Below are 16,101 nucleotides of genomic sequence, written 5' to 3' on the forward strand. Positions count from 1 at the left end.
TTAGAAAAATGATTTCTCATTGACCAGCGCGGTATTCTCCTCTCCTCACAGAGGCATGTAAACTGCTTTTCAGTCTTTCTTGTATTTCTGATACACAATACCTCTGTTGCGGAGAGCGACAGTCACGCCGGCGTAGCCATTTTCTGCGGATAAACGTGTTGTGGACACGAAAGTTGTGTGACAAAATGGCTCATTTTGTACCCCCTCAGATACAGGAAAACCCGAATGGTTGGGGCCCATCAGCCATTCCAGATCAATTTAAAGATATGCCGTATCAGCCGTTCTCAAAAGGAGACCGATTGGGAAAGGTACTGCAAAATATGTCAGGACGCATGGTTTCGCTGTTGTTGTAATACCATCCTGTCTAATATGTTTAATCGGTTGCTTTTCATTTTAGTCTTTATCGTGGTATTTCATAGGATGTAGGTTTTTAAGCCTTGGAAGTAGCGATTTGTTTTTTTTTCAAGTTGATTTGACAAATGAATGCGTGGAATACCGAATTTTACCATATCATTTTTTATGTAGGCCTAGGCCTACACATTAAGCTGTTTGAAGAAAGGGTTTTTTTTTTAGTCGAGTTTACTATCACGAGAGTGACGTTAAGTCGAGACCCACAGTACCATCTGACAAGAATGGCCATTTCACAGAACACTGGAGGAGATTTTAAGCTCTGGTTGCTGTCATGTGCTAAAGTGACATGAATTTATTCAGAAACCAGTTTTTCTAACTCAACATCTAAGAAGTGGTTCATTGACTGGCAAATGCATCAGCATAGTTTGTACAACATTGGCACTGTGCAAAATTTTTTAGAAAGTATTGTTCCATTCCAACCGTATAAAGAGATCAACACATCACAAATGTTCATCCCTACTCAATGACACAAATTATTCAGGTGTTCATAAAAGTCGTCTGGACGATCCGGTATTCGGCCTATCGATTGAATAAAAAGCTTAATGACTGGTTATATTTATTCAATTTGAGGCTGTGTTTGGAAAGAAATATTCAAAATTTTACATAAACTCAATTTGAACATATCAGAAGTTATCTCCCTTTTATGGAAATCTTCGTGACACTCTGTGTTGATTAAAGAAAGCAAGTTTTGGAAGTGGAGGGGGCGTATGAAATCAAACATCGTAAGCTTCTTTGGTTTCTGCCAAATCGGTCCTCACAAATAATTTGACCTATTTCAGGTTCCGAGTGTTCTGTTTTCGACAATAGCGTAGCGCGAGTGACTGCATGTACCATTTACCAGTGACATCTGTTCGATATGAAAACGTGTTTTTTGCTCAAAGACTGAACATGGAGAATTGTTTTAGATAGGACTTCAGCCTTTCAGGCTGTTGAGATCCAGCTGTATAGGTGTTAGAAAAATTGACAATTCAGTATTCATTGATACATAAAATAGCAGTGTATTTTATCTCACTAAATTTGTAGCCTCTCTGTTTCAAGAGTATTATAGTTAATACTCTATGTTGTAAATCGCCATCTGTCATTTTGCTGGTCTTATCAGCTAAATTCTTGAGTAACTAGTGAACACAATCAAATAAATGTTATCAGCTAAACTTGTAAGAAGAACTGTAGATGTTACATTTCTCACTTTACTGAAACCAGAGTAAGATGATTATATGTTTACACTTGCTTTAAATTGGGATCATTTGTTGTTTAGTATTAATGAGGAAAATGTTACCATGGCAGCAGATACCTTGGTGACATACTCCACTAAGTCTAGCAAGCAGTGTTGTTTCCTGTATTGTGCACATGCCTCCAGTGTGTCTTACTACTCATATTATGACCCATATAATTATTATTACCCATATTATGATCTTCTCTGGTAGCATTTTCAATTTTTTGCTTGTAGTTTTTTTAAGCATTTTCTTTATGATTTTGTACGTCTTTTCTATTTAACAGGTATCTGACTGGACAGGAGCTACCTACCAAGATAAGCGATACTTAGGTAAATGATTGAGGTTTCATAAGAAAGAGATCAAATATTACTGTCTAGGATAATTTATTTATATCACTATTCACATTACCATTACATTGACCACTTCTCTTTAATTTGTTGAGAAAATTAAAAACCTGTGAAATGAAAACATGTAAATCTACCAAGAGAAGAAGATGTAATTACACCAGTTAATATGTCAGTCAAAGTGTTTAACATCAACTTTTGCTTGAATTAACCAGGAAAGTATAACTCCGCTTTTGGAGGATCTGGTAGTCAGTACGCCTATTACCATGAAGAAGATGAGAGTAGTTTTCAGCTGGTGGACACGGCCCGTACCCAGAAACCTCTCTATCAGCGTGGTCGAAGGCTCTTTAACCAGGTAAAGCAGAGAGGGTTAGGTTCAGTCTTCAGTTGACGTAGGTCTGTAGGTGTGAATCAACTTGTAATTTCTCAGACTTGCTAATTCCCCTTACACACATTAAAAGTAAGTATTTCTGAAACCAGATACTGAGTGTCAAACCAAAATGCTGCACATCATCTCATTGTTGAATCTTTACGTGTTGGAAGGTTTTGAAGACCTCAAGAGTCTCATCTGTTTTATTATAGCTGGTTTTGTCGTTGATTTCAGAATAAACAGAGACGGGAGAGGGAGAGGAGACAGCAGCAGGCTCAAACCAGCATGCAGGCGCTGTCTAAAACCCACAAGAACAGAGAGAGGTGGGTCAAAGACTTAGTACCCCTCAGTTTTATTCTTGGGTTTCATTTATTACAAGGTCATAGAGTTTCCCCGGGTGTTGCTCAGTTTCCTTCCAAAATAATGCTCGCCGCCATTGTAAAAATGAAATATTCTTGAGTACGAGATAAATCTCCAATCAAATAAATAAATTGATAATCCGTTACTACACATGAGGTGGAAGTAATACAGTACATATCTATCAACTATTTGGGTCCTGGCAGGTTTTATAAGTTTTTTCACAAGAAAACTAATACTTGACCAGTGAGGCCCCTTGCTTTATTACTGTGTGTGGGTTCAGTGTTGCGTGAGGAAAATCAGTCAAACCTGTTGTATGCGGCCAGTGAAAGGACACATAAAAAGTGGCCGCATATGACAGTTGGCCACAGAAGACATGTTGTGAAGACCAAGCCAAATCACAACTGAATTAAGTTTCAGGAAATGTACACATGTAGGCCTACATAATAATCTTCTACATAATTGTTACAGCACTAGTCTGTTCTGCTACATAAATTTCATAGAAATATAACAGTTGTAGTAAAATAATAACTCAATTTCCAGTTTTGTGGGGTAACGCATTTAACAGGCGATTACAGAAAGAGTTTCCGGTGAGGGCACGCATTACAAGAGAACTTTCTTCCCATTATTGTCAAGCCGTAAAAAGCCACGTGCTAGTTTGGCCTACATGGGTATGAAGGACTATTCTAACAAAGTTTTGGACTGTAAATGACAGACTGCTGAGATATTCAATGATATGTGCCATTACCGGTGAAACGACAACAACAACATGTACAAGTGAAGATCAATTTCTCCATGTGTCCAGTGCAGGCAATATTTTGGCCACACAAAATGAAAACACAACACCATTTGCTTGCAAAAATAATGGCCCAGTAAGCCAGATAATTTGTCAAAGAAACCATTCATGGGAGGAACCACAGGAGGTCAGATTATATCCGATTATATCGGAGTTTGGCCGATGTTTATGGCATTCACAGCGGGGACCTCAGCACAGAGCTAATCCACTGCCACAGTGCAGGGGTGTCCGGACAATAACCAACTAGGCCTGGTTAAAGAACAATAGACTTCAGTGCTATTGACCAATAATGTTCTCACTTCACTTGGCAGGTGGCAGGTTGTAACTTTTAATCAGAACAAAAAGTATTGAAGTCGGGTGGTTGCCATTTTGAAATTTTTGAATGTCCGATGCGGCAATCCTCATTACTGTTGAAAGTCTCGGCCGCTCAGGACTGGCTGATATATAATTTGGTGGCAAAATATTTTGGCCGCTGGACGCGTTGGACAGGTGCCCGCATACTACAGGTCGTTTAACATGGAAAATTGTTTGGTCGCAGCAGAAAGTGGCCACTTACGGCAGATGGACGCTGATAACAGGTGGCCGTAGGTACAGGTTTCTCCACCCATCAACCTGACCACTGTGCTATAAGTGAAATATTGTATTACCCTCAAAAGTGTTCATTTTAAAGGCAAACAAAGGTTACAAAATAATACTCTTGGTGCTAAAACTTTTGTGTGTTTGTCAGGATGTCACTTTAACTTTCTGAACAAACCTAAAAACACACTTTTTTTGTTCAGTAGAACAATCAACAAAAGTTTCAATCAGGCAAAGTGTGTGACTTGGTCATGGACAAAATTTTATTTTGAATACAATGCTTACAGTATAATATTCTTGATTGTGTCCTTGTATATTTTCTCTCAAATTTTATTAACTAAACTTTTACTATTGCTGCATTGATTTGTCTTAAGACAGATGTTAGCTTTCCAGGATGGATTTTATTCTCCGGAAAATGTTTGTTCAGTTGTATGAAGTGAAAAGTTGATCATTGTAAACTAAGGATTTTATTCTTTTCTCGGCTATGCTAAATATCAGTGACTTGTCACATTTTTTTTCAATTCAGAGATCGTCAGAGGCAGCTGCGTAAATGGCAGAAGCAGTTTGGGCGTAACACCCAGGATAACAGGAACAAGGTAAAACCAGAGAGACCGGAACATTTTTAGTACTTGTGAGAAAGTACAATGTGGGTGCTTTGTCTTGTGCTAAATAGTGTCATCTTTAGGAACACCATGTTAATTGCACTGCTGAGGAATACTGATGGTGGTTGGGGGGTTGGGGGGTTCTCACCTGTGCGGTCGCTGTGCAGTCATGTCCAGCTCATGCTGCCTTCCTCTCCAGTCATACATGGGAAGGTCGTTACCAACCTGCAGATGGTCGTGGGTTTCCCAAGGGCTCTGTCCAGTTTCCACTCATAATGCTGGTCGCTGTTGTACAAGTGCAATATGCTGAGTACAACTTAAAACACCAATCAAATAAATAAATGAATAAATAATACTGATAGAGAAATTAAGCTAAGTTTTTATCATTTCATGTGTTGGATATTTTATGAAGTGTGATATGATAAAAGAATTGCAATGAGTTTTGCCAGTAACTTGCACTGGTGGTATTTAAAGAGGTACCTTGAAATAAACGACACAAGTAATTTGATTGCATGAAATCTTAGTACGCACAGAATTAATCAGACATATTTTTCCAAAATGTATTCATTCATTTGTTAGTATTCGCACTTCATCCTGTTGTTCATGTTCCTTCAAGTGAACTTTGAACTTTCACAGAAGTGCAATAGAAATGTGCAAGTTTGAAATTTGCAGTCTGTTTCCTAAACATGGTCATCTTTTCACCTTGCTAACAAATGGTCTAACATCCAGATCTTTTGGTTCACTTTTAGATGTCCCATCACCTTAAGTTGTTTAAATGGCACCTTTTTGTTTAAATGATTTTTTTCCCATCTATGACATTTTTTATGATTTCGTTTTTTGTTATGTTTTTTTCATGCAGTACATGGAAATATATTTTAAATCTCTTTGTAACTGTCATCTCTGTTGTTTGTCCTCTCCATTCGTACATTGGAAGGTCTGCCAGCAACCCACTACCTCTGTTTGGGTTCCTCCCACTACAATGCTGGTGGCCATTGTATAAGTGAAATATTCTTGAGTATGTCCTACAACTCTAGTGAAATAAATGTGTGATTTTGTCAGGACTACAAACTTCTGAGAGCACTACTTTTCTGGGTTAATTATATGGATAAAAGTTTGATTACAGGGTAAGTATTAATAATGAAATATAAAATATATGAATTAGGCTGGCTGCCTGTCCAGACGTACGTGAGAAGGCCTGGCACTAACTTTTGAATGATGGTGGGTTTCTACCCGGGCTTTGCCTGGTTTCCTCCCTCCATATTGATGGCCACTGTCGTATAAGTGAAATATTCTTGAGTATGGAGTGAAACACCAATGAGATAAATGAATAAAATATATGAATGTTTTGCAGGCACCCATTAAGAACCGTGACGCCTCAGTGCAGGTGCGCGACAGCTGGGCCGTTGTGGAGGAAATGGACTTCCCTCGCCTGGCTAAGCTGTCCCTGCCCAGTATAGAGGAGCCGAAAGACCTGTAAGTGGAAACTGTTTATACAATTACAAACCCAGATTGGATCATGCCAAAGACTTTATAAATGGTACTTGTTGTTGCCTTGCATCAAGCTCATGTGAGGTTAAAGCAAGGAAACAGGACTTGTTGAACCAGTGTCAGTGCAATATGACTGGGTGGGGTGTCCTGTCTGGTGTCTTGGGCATGATTCTTCAATGGCGGCAGGGGCCTCCGTGGCTCAGTCGGTTAGCGTAATGACCCAGGAGCCTCTCACCAATGCGGTTGCTGTGAGTTCAAGTCCAGCTCATGCTGGCTTCCTCTCCGGCCGTAAGTGGGAAGGTCTGCCAGCAACCTGCGGATGGTCGTGGGTTTCCCCCGGGCTCTGCCCGGTTTCCACCCACCATAATGCTGGCTGCCGTCGTATAAGTGAAATATTCTTGAGTACGGCGTAAAACACCAATCAAATAAATAAATCAATGGCGGCAGCATTTTGATCATCTGACACAAGAAAACACAGTATATACACCCGCACCTAATAATTCCTCATCGTCATATGACTGAAAAACTGTAATCTGGGATGACAGTGTTACGATCATTACTTCAAAAACTGTTTCTGATACAGAGAAGCGAGGAGCATGCCATGGTGTAGTTGGTTAAAGGCATTGGCCTTTCAATCGCTAGTACATAATGTGCGGGTTTAACATGGCTTTGAACAGGAAGTATTTAGATTCCACCACTGTCACTGCTTGTGACAATAAGTGGTCGATGGCACTCATGTGGCACAGTCTAACATGTTTTTGGAAGATTCCACCAATATTATGTGCCTATGTGAACGTCACAGGGGTGTCAGTAACTTGCCAAAGGTCAGTGGTTTATGCCAGGCTCTCCCATTCCTCCACCTGTATAACAGACTGCCATTGTATAAGTGCCACTGAGTATTTTATGCAGCAGTGGTGAAATTAATAAATGAATAGGGAAGAAGAGTGTCAAAGTAGATAACATCAGAATATGCTTCATCAGGAATTGAGGGAAAAATGGTTATGTGGACTGCTGTGTAGAGTTGTCCTGTTGAGGATGTTACTGAGTTAAATTGCAACGGAAAACATGACAAAAATGTTTTGCTTTTTGTATCCTGTACCCTTACTGGCCATGGCATGTTGAACACTGCTAGGTTTTATATTGTAGGACTACATGTGGTCTGCTGGAGCTGTATGACAAGACTTACGATCGTGTGACCACGAAATCTGAGAGACGTCTGAAGAGGATTAATAGGATTTTCCACAAAGTCACAACAACGGACGATCCAGTTATCAGACAGGTATGCTGTGTCACACTTACCAGACAGGTATGCTCTGTCACATTTATCTGGGATGTGACCAGAATCATTAAAGGAAGTGATGGCTGAATCTTATTAGGTATGGTGTGACCAAGGTAGCAGACAGGGTGGAAATGTCTGATAAGTCTGACTGGACAAAGGTCTCCGGTATGTGACATTAGTATCGGACAGGTATGATATGACACTGGTATGTAGATGAGTATTATGTGACAGGAGTATCCTGTGGGTATAATAAAGGTGTTTATAACAGGATTTGAGGCTTTAGCACTGGGGGACATCCCTGTGAGCAATATTGGTGGGTAAACCTTTATAGGGCTAACTCAACATCAAAGCCTTGCCTCCACTTGTGGGAACTTGACACTTGACTCGAGCAGAGATGTGCACAGCTGGGGGTGCCGGGATTTTAATGACAATCATACACTTCCTGTAGACATAACAGATCTTGCAGCCCTTTACAGCAGAAACACCCAAAATGATCAATCTTAAGCAATTTTCAATGGACCACTGAGGCCTGTGCATGTGTGAATATGCTGCCAAAACCAATCAAAAACTTTATGTTGTCTGAATTGCACCAGAATAAAAACATATTCTTCTTGTTTAAAGATGCGTTGATCGCCTGATAATAGGCCTCTTCTGTTTTGGCTCACAAAAGAGAAACAAAAGGATCATAATTTGAAAGATGCCTGTTCTGGGGTTCTCGCAGGTTAATGAGAAATGTCGTATAAAACACAGCTGGGTGCACCTGAGGGGAGCTTTGTAAGAGGGTGACAGGGTGGGAAGGAAGAGGGGCAAAGTTAGGCAATCATAAAAAAGTGGTTCTTTACGTTTCTGTAGGTTGAACAAAACATTGTCCAACATGAACACTACTTCTCTGACTTACAGAAATTAGGCTCTTTATTGAAGGTTTGTTGTCATAAGAAAATCCGTTTTCACCCAGTTTGTTTGCATCTATGTCTTCACACCTTACACAGGTAGGCTCTAATAATCTAACAATAATATTCATTTTGTTGAAATTTCGGTGAGGAGATGTCAGTCTTGAACTGACTGAGTGTGTTCAGATATAAACAGCCGATATGTATTGATATGCCAATAGCAACTGCACACAGCTGTAAGTATAGTCTTTGAAGTTCCAACATTGTTTGTGGGACCCGTCAATCAAAATAGGTTCATCTACATGGTGAATGTTGAATACTGTATGCTGTCCATTATCTGTGGGACATTTACGCACATGTGACTGTGAGCTCTCAGAAAATGGGATGGAAGTAGCCTTGCACAAATACAGTGTTTAAAAATTGTTCTAATATGAAGCAGGTAACGGATACATTCAGAAGGTATCTAGTTCCACTCGTGAACATAATGTTCAACCAATACACATTGGGTATATGATCGCCATTTTATGAAAATGAGAGTTAAAACTGTCTGGACTACGCCTATCTTGTAATGAATCAACACCTGTGTGAGGCTTGGAAAACATTCCACTGCATTTTAAGGGAGCACTTCATCACTGAAAAGCATTTAATAATTTAATTGTTACATATATGCCTGGATCTGTAAACAGACAACACTGTTCCCTCTATAATGCAATCGCGGATGCAGTGTAACTAGTAATCTTAGACAATCAGTGAAGCAGTCATTGGATTGCCTGTTTGACATGATCATAATTTGAGACAATTTTAGAATTTACAAGTTTGCAACAACTGTAGCTTGATACTTTCTTCATTTTAATTCACAAATAAAAATGAAGGTGTGACTGGTCAGGAAGTCCTCAAATTTCACTCTCACCGACTTGACCCCCGTGTGGTGCGGATTATCATCCCAACCATATCCTATGTGAAGCTTAATAATGCAAAGGGGCTTGTTTGTGTTTCCGTGGGGATGGGGGCACTTATCAACCAACACTAATCACCAGCTCAGAACTGTGTGAAAGGACTAGGTATAATCTGTGTACTGACACCTGTTCAGAACAATCTCACATGATGACAGAATTACATTCAAGCAAAGAGCTTTGCAACAATTTCCAACATTGTTCCAGTGTATTGAAGTTTCACACTATGGTAAGGTACATGTATATACAGAGAAATTGGACAGTAATATACATTAGTGTATGAGGCTCTAGAGAGGTTACCTTCAATACCGCAAACGGTCACTGTGAGTTCAAGTCCAGCTCATGCTGGCTTCCTCTTAGTGTATATCAGACAAGCATGATTTAGATTTCAGACAGTTGCTGTACGACGAGTATAAGAAGGGCAGGCTATGATGCTAAAAGTGTCCCATTTCTTGCTTGGAATTATAAACCATTGAGTTAATGCTTCCAAACATTTAGGCATTGTATATGTGGATTGTATTTATCCAGTTCAGCAATATGTAGAAAGGGCTTAAAATTGTCATTGTAAAGTGCCCGGACGAAACTTGTAATAGCTGGAATAAAGAGAATCTTGTATATATTTACTTGTTAATTACAGCTTGCCAAGACGGAGGGAAATGTGTTTGCCACAGACACCATCCTGGCCACTCTGATGTGCTGTACCCGGTCTGTCTATTCCTGGGATATCATTGTCCAACGTGTCGGCAAGAAACTCTTCTTTGACAAGCGTGATGATTCTGATTTTGACCTGCTGACAGTCAGTGAAACAGCCACGGAACCCCCACAGGAAGAGGGGAACAGTATCAACTCTCCACGCAACCTGGCTCTGGAAGCGACGTACATTAACCATAACTTCTCCCAACAAGTCTTGAAAGCTGTAAGACATTACCTGTGTTATGATTTATCTCCCCTGAGTGCACTTGAAAATAGAGTTTATCTCCCTTGGCTGTGAGTGGTCCATTAATGATTATCCTAAACAGTGGATCATTGGTGTACATCTTCAATGTGAATGATGGGATTTTTATATACAGTAAACACATTTATGAAAAGAATTCTATTTGTAATTTGAAATATTTCTAACTTGATCTTATTAAGCATAACAACAACAATGAAGAATCAATCATGAGAATGAGACTTAGGAATAACTACAAATAAAGCTGCATCAATTTTCACATTTCTTTCATATGTTGATATGTTGCCCTTCACGATTCCATTCATTGTGTCAGTCATCTCTTTATGGCTGAAATATTGCTGATTTAGCATTAAAGCCTGTTCGTTCATTGGTTTACTGTTTTCCTCTGTTTACTCATACTGCTTTGTTTGGTGGCTTTGTTAAGGGTGAAGAGAAGTTTAAGTTTGAGAAACCAAACCCATTTGGTCAGGCTGAGGATGAGGGAGAGGTAGCATCTGTAGGATACAGGTCTGTATTGTTACACTGATAAAACTGGTACATGTAACAGGTTTAGATTTTGTGTAAAATGTAAAATACTGTCATTGTCTTGTTTCGGTAAAGAAAGAATTCCATTTATGCAGTCTTGTTGTCTTTTCATAATATGGTGTTATAAATGATTTCATAATTTGTAAAAATTACACGAATTGCTTATGTAGTAAATCCACATCAGTGTTGTCAACATGCCTTAACTTTATTTGCAAGTAAGAAAGTCCACTTCATTAATTGATTTCAAAGCTATTAACAGTCCAAAAATAAGCTGAACTGCAGCATCAGGTGGCGAGGAAGTAATGGAATTTGTTGACCTACTTTGCAGGTATAGGAAATGGGAGTTGGGTAATGACATCACCTTGATATGTCGATGTGAACACGATGCTGTCATGACGGGACCAAATGGCGAGAACCAGTTCATAAATGTTAAAGCGCTTAATGAATGGGATTCTAGAGTAAGTGGAATGCATTCATTTCTTAGCCATATATGGTTAGGTATTATAATATAAGGAGTCTGCTGGGTGAACATGAACGGCATAAGAGGAGAAAAAGTATAATTTGAGTAATTGTCAAGGGACTGGGATTTACTGGAATGTTTTACCATTTACAACAACATAGTCACTTTCAGCACACTTCTTCAGTGAGTTTATTTATGACTGTAGACCTACTGTTAGGAGATGACAAGCGTCCTTGTCATTGAGGTTTTCCAGCTGGTTGAAACTAGAAACACATTCTTACTTTGACCAAAAACATAAATTTTCTGTTGTTATGCAGTTTTGTGGCGGTGTTGACTGGCGTACAAAGTTAGACTCCCAGAGAGGTGCAGTGCTAGCGACAGAGTTGAAAAACAACAGCTGTAAGTTGGCTAAATGGACGGTATGTGCCTTACTAGCAGGATCTGACCAGATCAAGTTTGGGTGAGTTGAAGATACATTTCTTTTCAGTTTTCTTGTTATTTTATATATGATAATTTACTACACCCGAGACAATATCCATGAGAAGATGACATATCCACCCGGGACTGGTTTCATGAAGTGCACGGAACCAAGAAAACCGTAATCTGCACTTAGCGAAGGGCTACTTAACGCTAAGGCCTTCTTAATGCTAAGTGCACTTCTTGAAACTGACCTTAGGTACTGCCCCAGTAAACCAAGGTGAATTTGCGTGGCTTGTTAGATGTTTAACCTGGTCAAATGTTCGCAACAAACATTGCGTGTAAGTTACCCTGTTAATATGTCCAGAATTTAAACACCTTGATCTGTATACCATACCACTACTGATTACAGGTATGTATCACGCTTACACCTGAGAGATTCGGCCAAACACGTCATCCTGGGTACTCAGCAGTTCAAGCCAAACGAGTTTGCTAACCAGATTAACCTGAACATGGACAATGGTTGGGGCCTGCTTAGATGTATTGTTGATACCTGTATGAAGCTGAAGGAGGGGAAATACCTGATCATGAAGGACCCCAATAAGGTACGCTACATGACTAGGCACCTGCTTCTACTCTCAAAACTGTACACTTGGTTTTAAAACCTTGTTTTTCAACACGCATGTTTATCGCTGTTATGTTATCTACTTCATGATGACAGAGTGACGTCTCTTTGTGCCATAATGTCACTTTATGGCCCAGTAGGGTCAGTGTGCTTTGCATTCACAAGCTTCCTACAGGCAAGCCTTTGGTAGCCTTGGTACCAAATCCAAATCATGAAAATCCTGAGTTAGATTGTTCAAGGGGTTTTGTCAGGTTCATCATTTAGACATATGATGGTTGATTCTTCACCTTCAGGTTCATCTGCAGTCATCTGTAGGAAACTGTGTACAAGGTACTACTAAACACCTTGCTGTTTCCTTACCTTGGCATCTGTTGTAAGTTTCCCTCAGGCATGTGTGTACAGTCATTTTTGTCTGTAACCTGGCATAGGTCATCAGTCAATACATGAAAAGTCTGTTCAGTACATAAATGTAATAACTGGGCAAATTAAGAGTTGTTTATGCTGTACATTTTTAAGTCATTTCATATAAGAAAAAAAACAGACTATTTGGTGATTCACAGATGTTGTCCACACAGTATTGTCAGCGTAATGTTTTTATGCAGTTATCATGCAGTTGTTGTTGTACTGTTGTAGCCTATGATCCGTATCTACGACATCCCTGATGACACCTTTGAGACGGATGAGGATGATGACAGTGACTCTTCTGAGGAGGAGGAAGAAAGTGACCAGGAGGAAGGTAACAGAGAGCTTCCTCTTCCTAGAAAACATTTTTTTTTAACCATTAATTCCATTTATATGAAATATTTTTGTAGGCAAACTAAATTTTTTAAGATAATGGTAACAGACCACAGATTCTCCAATATCATCAACAATCGTGATCTGTTCAGACAGCTCATGTGAGGAATAAAGGCTGTAAGACCAAATGTTTTCTTGACCATGGTACTTCATTAAACGTGTCTGACATTTTATTTAATACTGAGGTCTGTCAGTGTGTTTGGGAATTCTTGATTCCTTTCCAGCGCCCATAATCTTAGTTGCCGTCAGAAAATTGAGCACATTTCTGAGCACCAAGTACTAGTGTATCATATTGCCAATCAATCGCAAAAGTAAAGAAATATTATGTTGTGTAGACCAAGGTGTTCTAACCAATCTTAATTGATTTTTTTTCACAGATGAGCCTGAGAAATAGTCACAATCAAGAATGCCTACGGAATTCATGACTAATTTTCCACATCATCTTCTGAGGAATTAATCGGAAACCATTCAGTCCTCTGAATGCCATCTGAATGCAGTTTACACCAGTATATTCTCTTCCTTTATTGTTGTTTTTCTCATGCCAATTTAAACTTAATGCTGGCAGGAAAATCTTCCTCTGAATATGAAGAATTTAAAGGGAGATCACTCCTCCTTGAAATGCATCATCATGAAATATAAGACAAGACAAATGCAAAATAGTGTGATTATTTCCAGTATATTGATACATGTAAATTCAATCAAAAAAGATTTTAAATATATAAAGTTGTCCTTAACAATTGAAATTGTAGATGTAATGAATTCGGACATTTGTCCGTATTTGTGCAAACTGTATTTCTTCAACTCTCTCATCATGGTGCTGGAATAAATTTCGTCTTGAGACATGAAACCTTATGCTCGTTTTTTTTCCTCTGGAATTGTTACACCACTGATCTAGAACTTGTTACACCACTGAACTAGAACTTGTTACACCACTGATCTATAACTTATTACACCACTGATCTGTAGCAGTTTCCCAGATTTAACTTACGTTGTAAGTTACCATTTAGAACACAGCATGAACGGTTCCATGTTGAGCATAGACTTAGGTATGAAGCCAGTTTTATTACAGATTTTTCTATGATGGGCCTTCGCTGCATAGGTGATTACCATAAAGCGAGGTTATATTGCTACAGTTGATTGGTTCCTGATCAACCAGTAGAAGTCTCTAATCTAGCTCTCGATGGTTCGGCTGCGGCATTCCCTATCCCAGACAGAAAGCGCTGGCTCACACAAGCAGGCTGACAGGTCGCATGTTCGAATCCAGCGTCTACTGCAAGTTTTCCAGCACCCGGATTTCCTCCACTCATAAATCTGACTGCCATAAAAAAATTCTCGAATACAGCTTTAAACATAAATTCATGAATCAAACAAATAAACCTAGAGGATTGTCCAGTACCTAACGCCACAAGGCTCTGAAGACCGGTCTCTCCATATGCTCAGGGTTTTTCCATAATAAACTGGGCAGCTGTGGTGGTAAAAGTGAAAAATTCATGGGTAAAACATCAATGAAATGACCATGAAAGCGTATAACTTGACAGATATATATGGAGGGATGCTTGTCTGAATACGTTGGTGGGCGGGAGCGGTCGTCTTCTGGTGGGTAAAGGCGCTTGCCTTTTGATCGCTCGAATAAACGAGGTACGGGATCAAATTCGTCTTTGGACAGGAAATTTGTGGATTCTCGCGCTCTCACTGTTTGCCTTGATAACAATAAGCAGCAAACGACCCTCACGTGACTGTTGGCCGCTTGCGCACTCTTCCACCAATATAGTTGGCATATCTGTGTGTCACATGTGGGAAGGTTGGTTTGTAACCTGCCAGATGGTCCATATTTCACGCTGGGCACCCTGGTTTCCTCTACTCATGAAACTGACTGCCATCCCGTAAATGAAAAAGTCTTCATATGGTGTCAAATCAAGTCAAGTCTGAATGTATGCCCCGTGTATTGTAAGAATGCGACAAATATGTCGTCTGGTTGGCGCTCGTTGAAATACAAAAAGGAAAGCATAATTCGTTATTAAATAGCTGCATACAACGTTCCATAAGATGTCGATGTAGTCTTCCACTCAGCCTTTCGTTATGTTAACGACAAAGTGAAAAGATAGGGTGTCAAAACTTTTACGGGCCGGCAGCGACTTATTGCGGGTGCGTATAGAGAAGCTAAAAAAGATTAAGCACTGCATATTTCGTTTCTTAACAAAGTCAGAGATGAATCATCACGTATCATGATAACATTTGACTTATTGCCGGTGAATGTCAATATTTGTCATTTCCCGTCACTCTGGAATTCGATAATAAGGTAATGTATAGCGCATGACTACACAAATGCGGGGCGTGCATGACTGCATTTCAGACTGAATTCAAACTTTATGTCGGAATGATTTGCACAAAAGAAAAGATTAGCTGACAGCTATTGGTCCGATGTAGAGAAGAAATACTGTACAAAGGATAAACCATTAATAACACTTACATGGCAGAGTGCAAAAAATAGTAATAAAACATGTCCCTGGATATAAAGAACGTACGTATTTAAAATGAACATTTGCCAAGGCAAGTTCAAATCCTCTCCGGCCACACGTGGGAAGGCCTGTCAGCAATCTGCGGATTGTCGTGGATATCCCCAGGCTCTGTCTGCTTTCCTCCCACCAAAATGCTGTGTGGCCGCCTATAGGTATAAATGAAATATTCTTGAGTATACCGTAACACACTAGTCAATAAATAAATAAATAAATAAAATGAACATTTGCATATCGTACATTTCATATTTTGTCCACTTAGGTAAGAGGGTTTGTGAAGGTGTTAAAAGTTTGCTTTTCTTTATGAGTTAAAGAGAGATCGTTCCATGTGTTGGTACATTTTTCGTTCCAGTGTACCAAAAACGTTTTTATAAATTGTAGAGCATATTCAAGAGCAAAGATTTTTAATATTTGAGCTTCAAAAACGATATGTGTAGGCCTAACAAAATTCGTCTATACAGCGTTTAGGTAAACCTAGAGCTAACCTTTACATCGTTATAGTGGGAGAGTTGCGTACACGTACACTGGCAA

At 39.4% G+C, this 16,101-nt stretch overlaps 1 protein-coding gene across 1 annotated transcript; it reads left to right on the forward strand.

Annotated features, from left to right (window-relative positions):
* Positions 1-125: 125 nt before the first annotated feature.
* On the forward strand, positions 126-13,901 carry LOC135481947 (eukaryotic translation initiation factor 3 subunit D-like). Its single transcript, XM_064761734.1, has 14 exons — positions 126-308; positions 1,909-1,954; positions 2,185-2,324; positions 2,574-2,662; positions 4,595-4,664; positions 6,022-6,143; positions 7,305-7,437; positions 9,918-10,196; positions 10,657-10,739; positions 11,086-11,215; positions 11,535-11,677; positions 12,047-12,239; positions 12,893-12,995; positions 13,432-13,901. Exons 1-14 carry the CDS (start codon positions 186-188, stop codon positions 13,446-13,448), a joined length of 1,671 nt encoding a protein of 556 aa, XP_064617804.1. The 5' UTR covers positions 126-185; the 3' UTR covers positions 13,449-13,901.
* The last annotated feature ends 2,200 nt before the right edge of the window (positions 13,902-16,101 follow it).

This window comes from Liolophura sinensis, chromosome 1, assembly GCF_032854445.1.
Source record: "Liolophura sinensis isolate JHLJ2023 chromosome 1, CUHK_Ljap_v2, whole genome shotgun sequence".
Classification (NCBI taxonomy): Eukaryota; Metazoa; Mollusca; class Polyplacophora; order Chitonida; family Chitonidae; genus Liolophura; species Liolophura sinensis.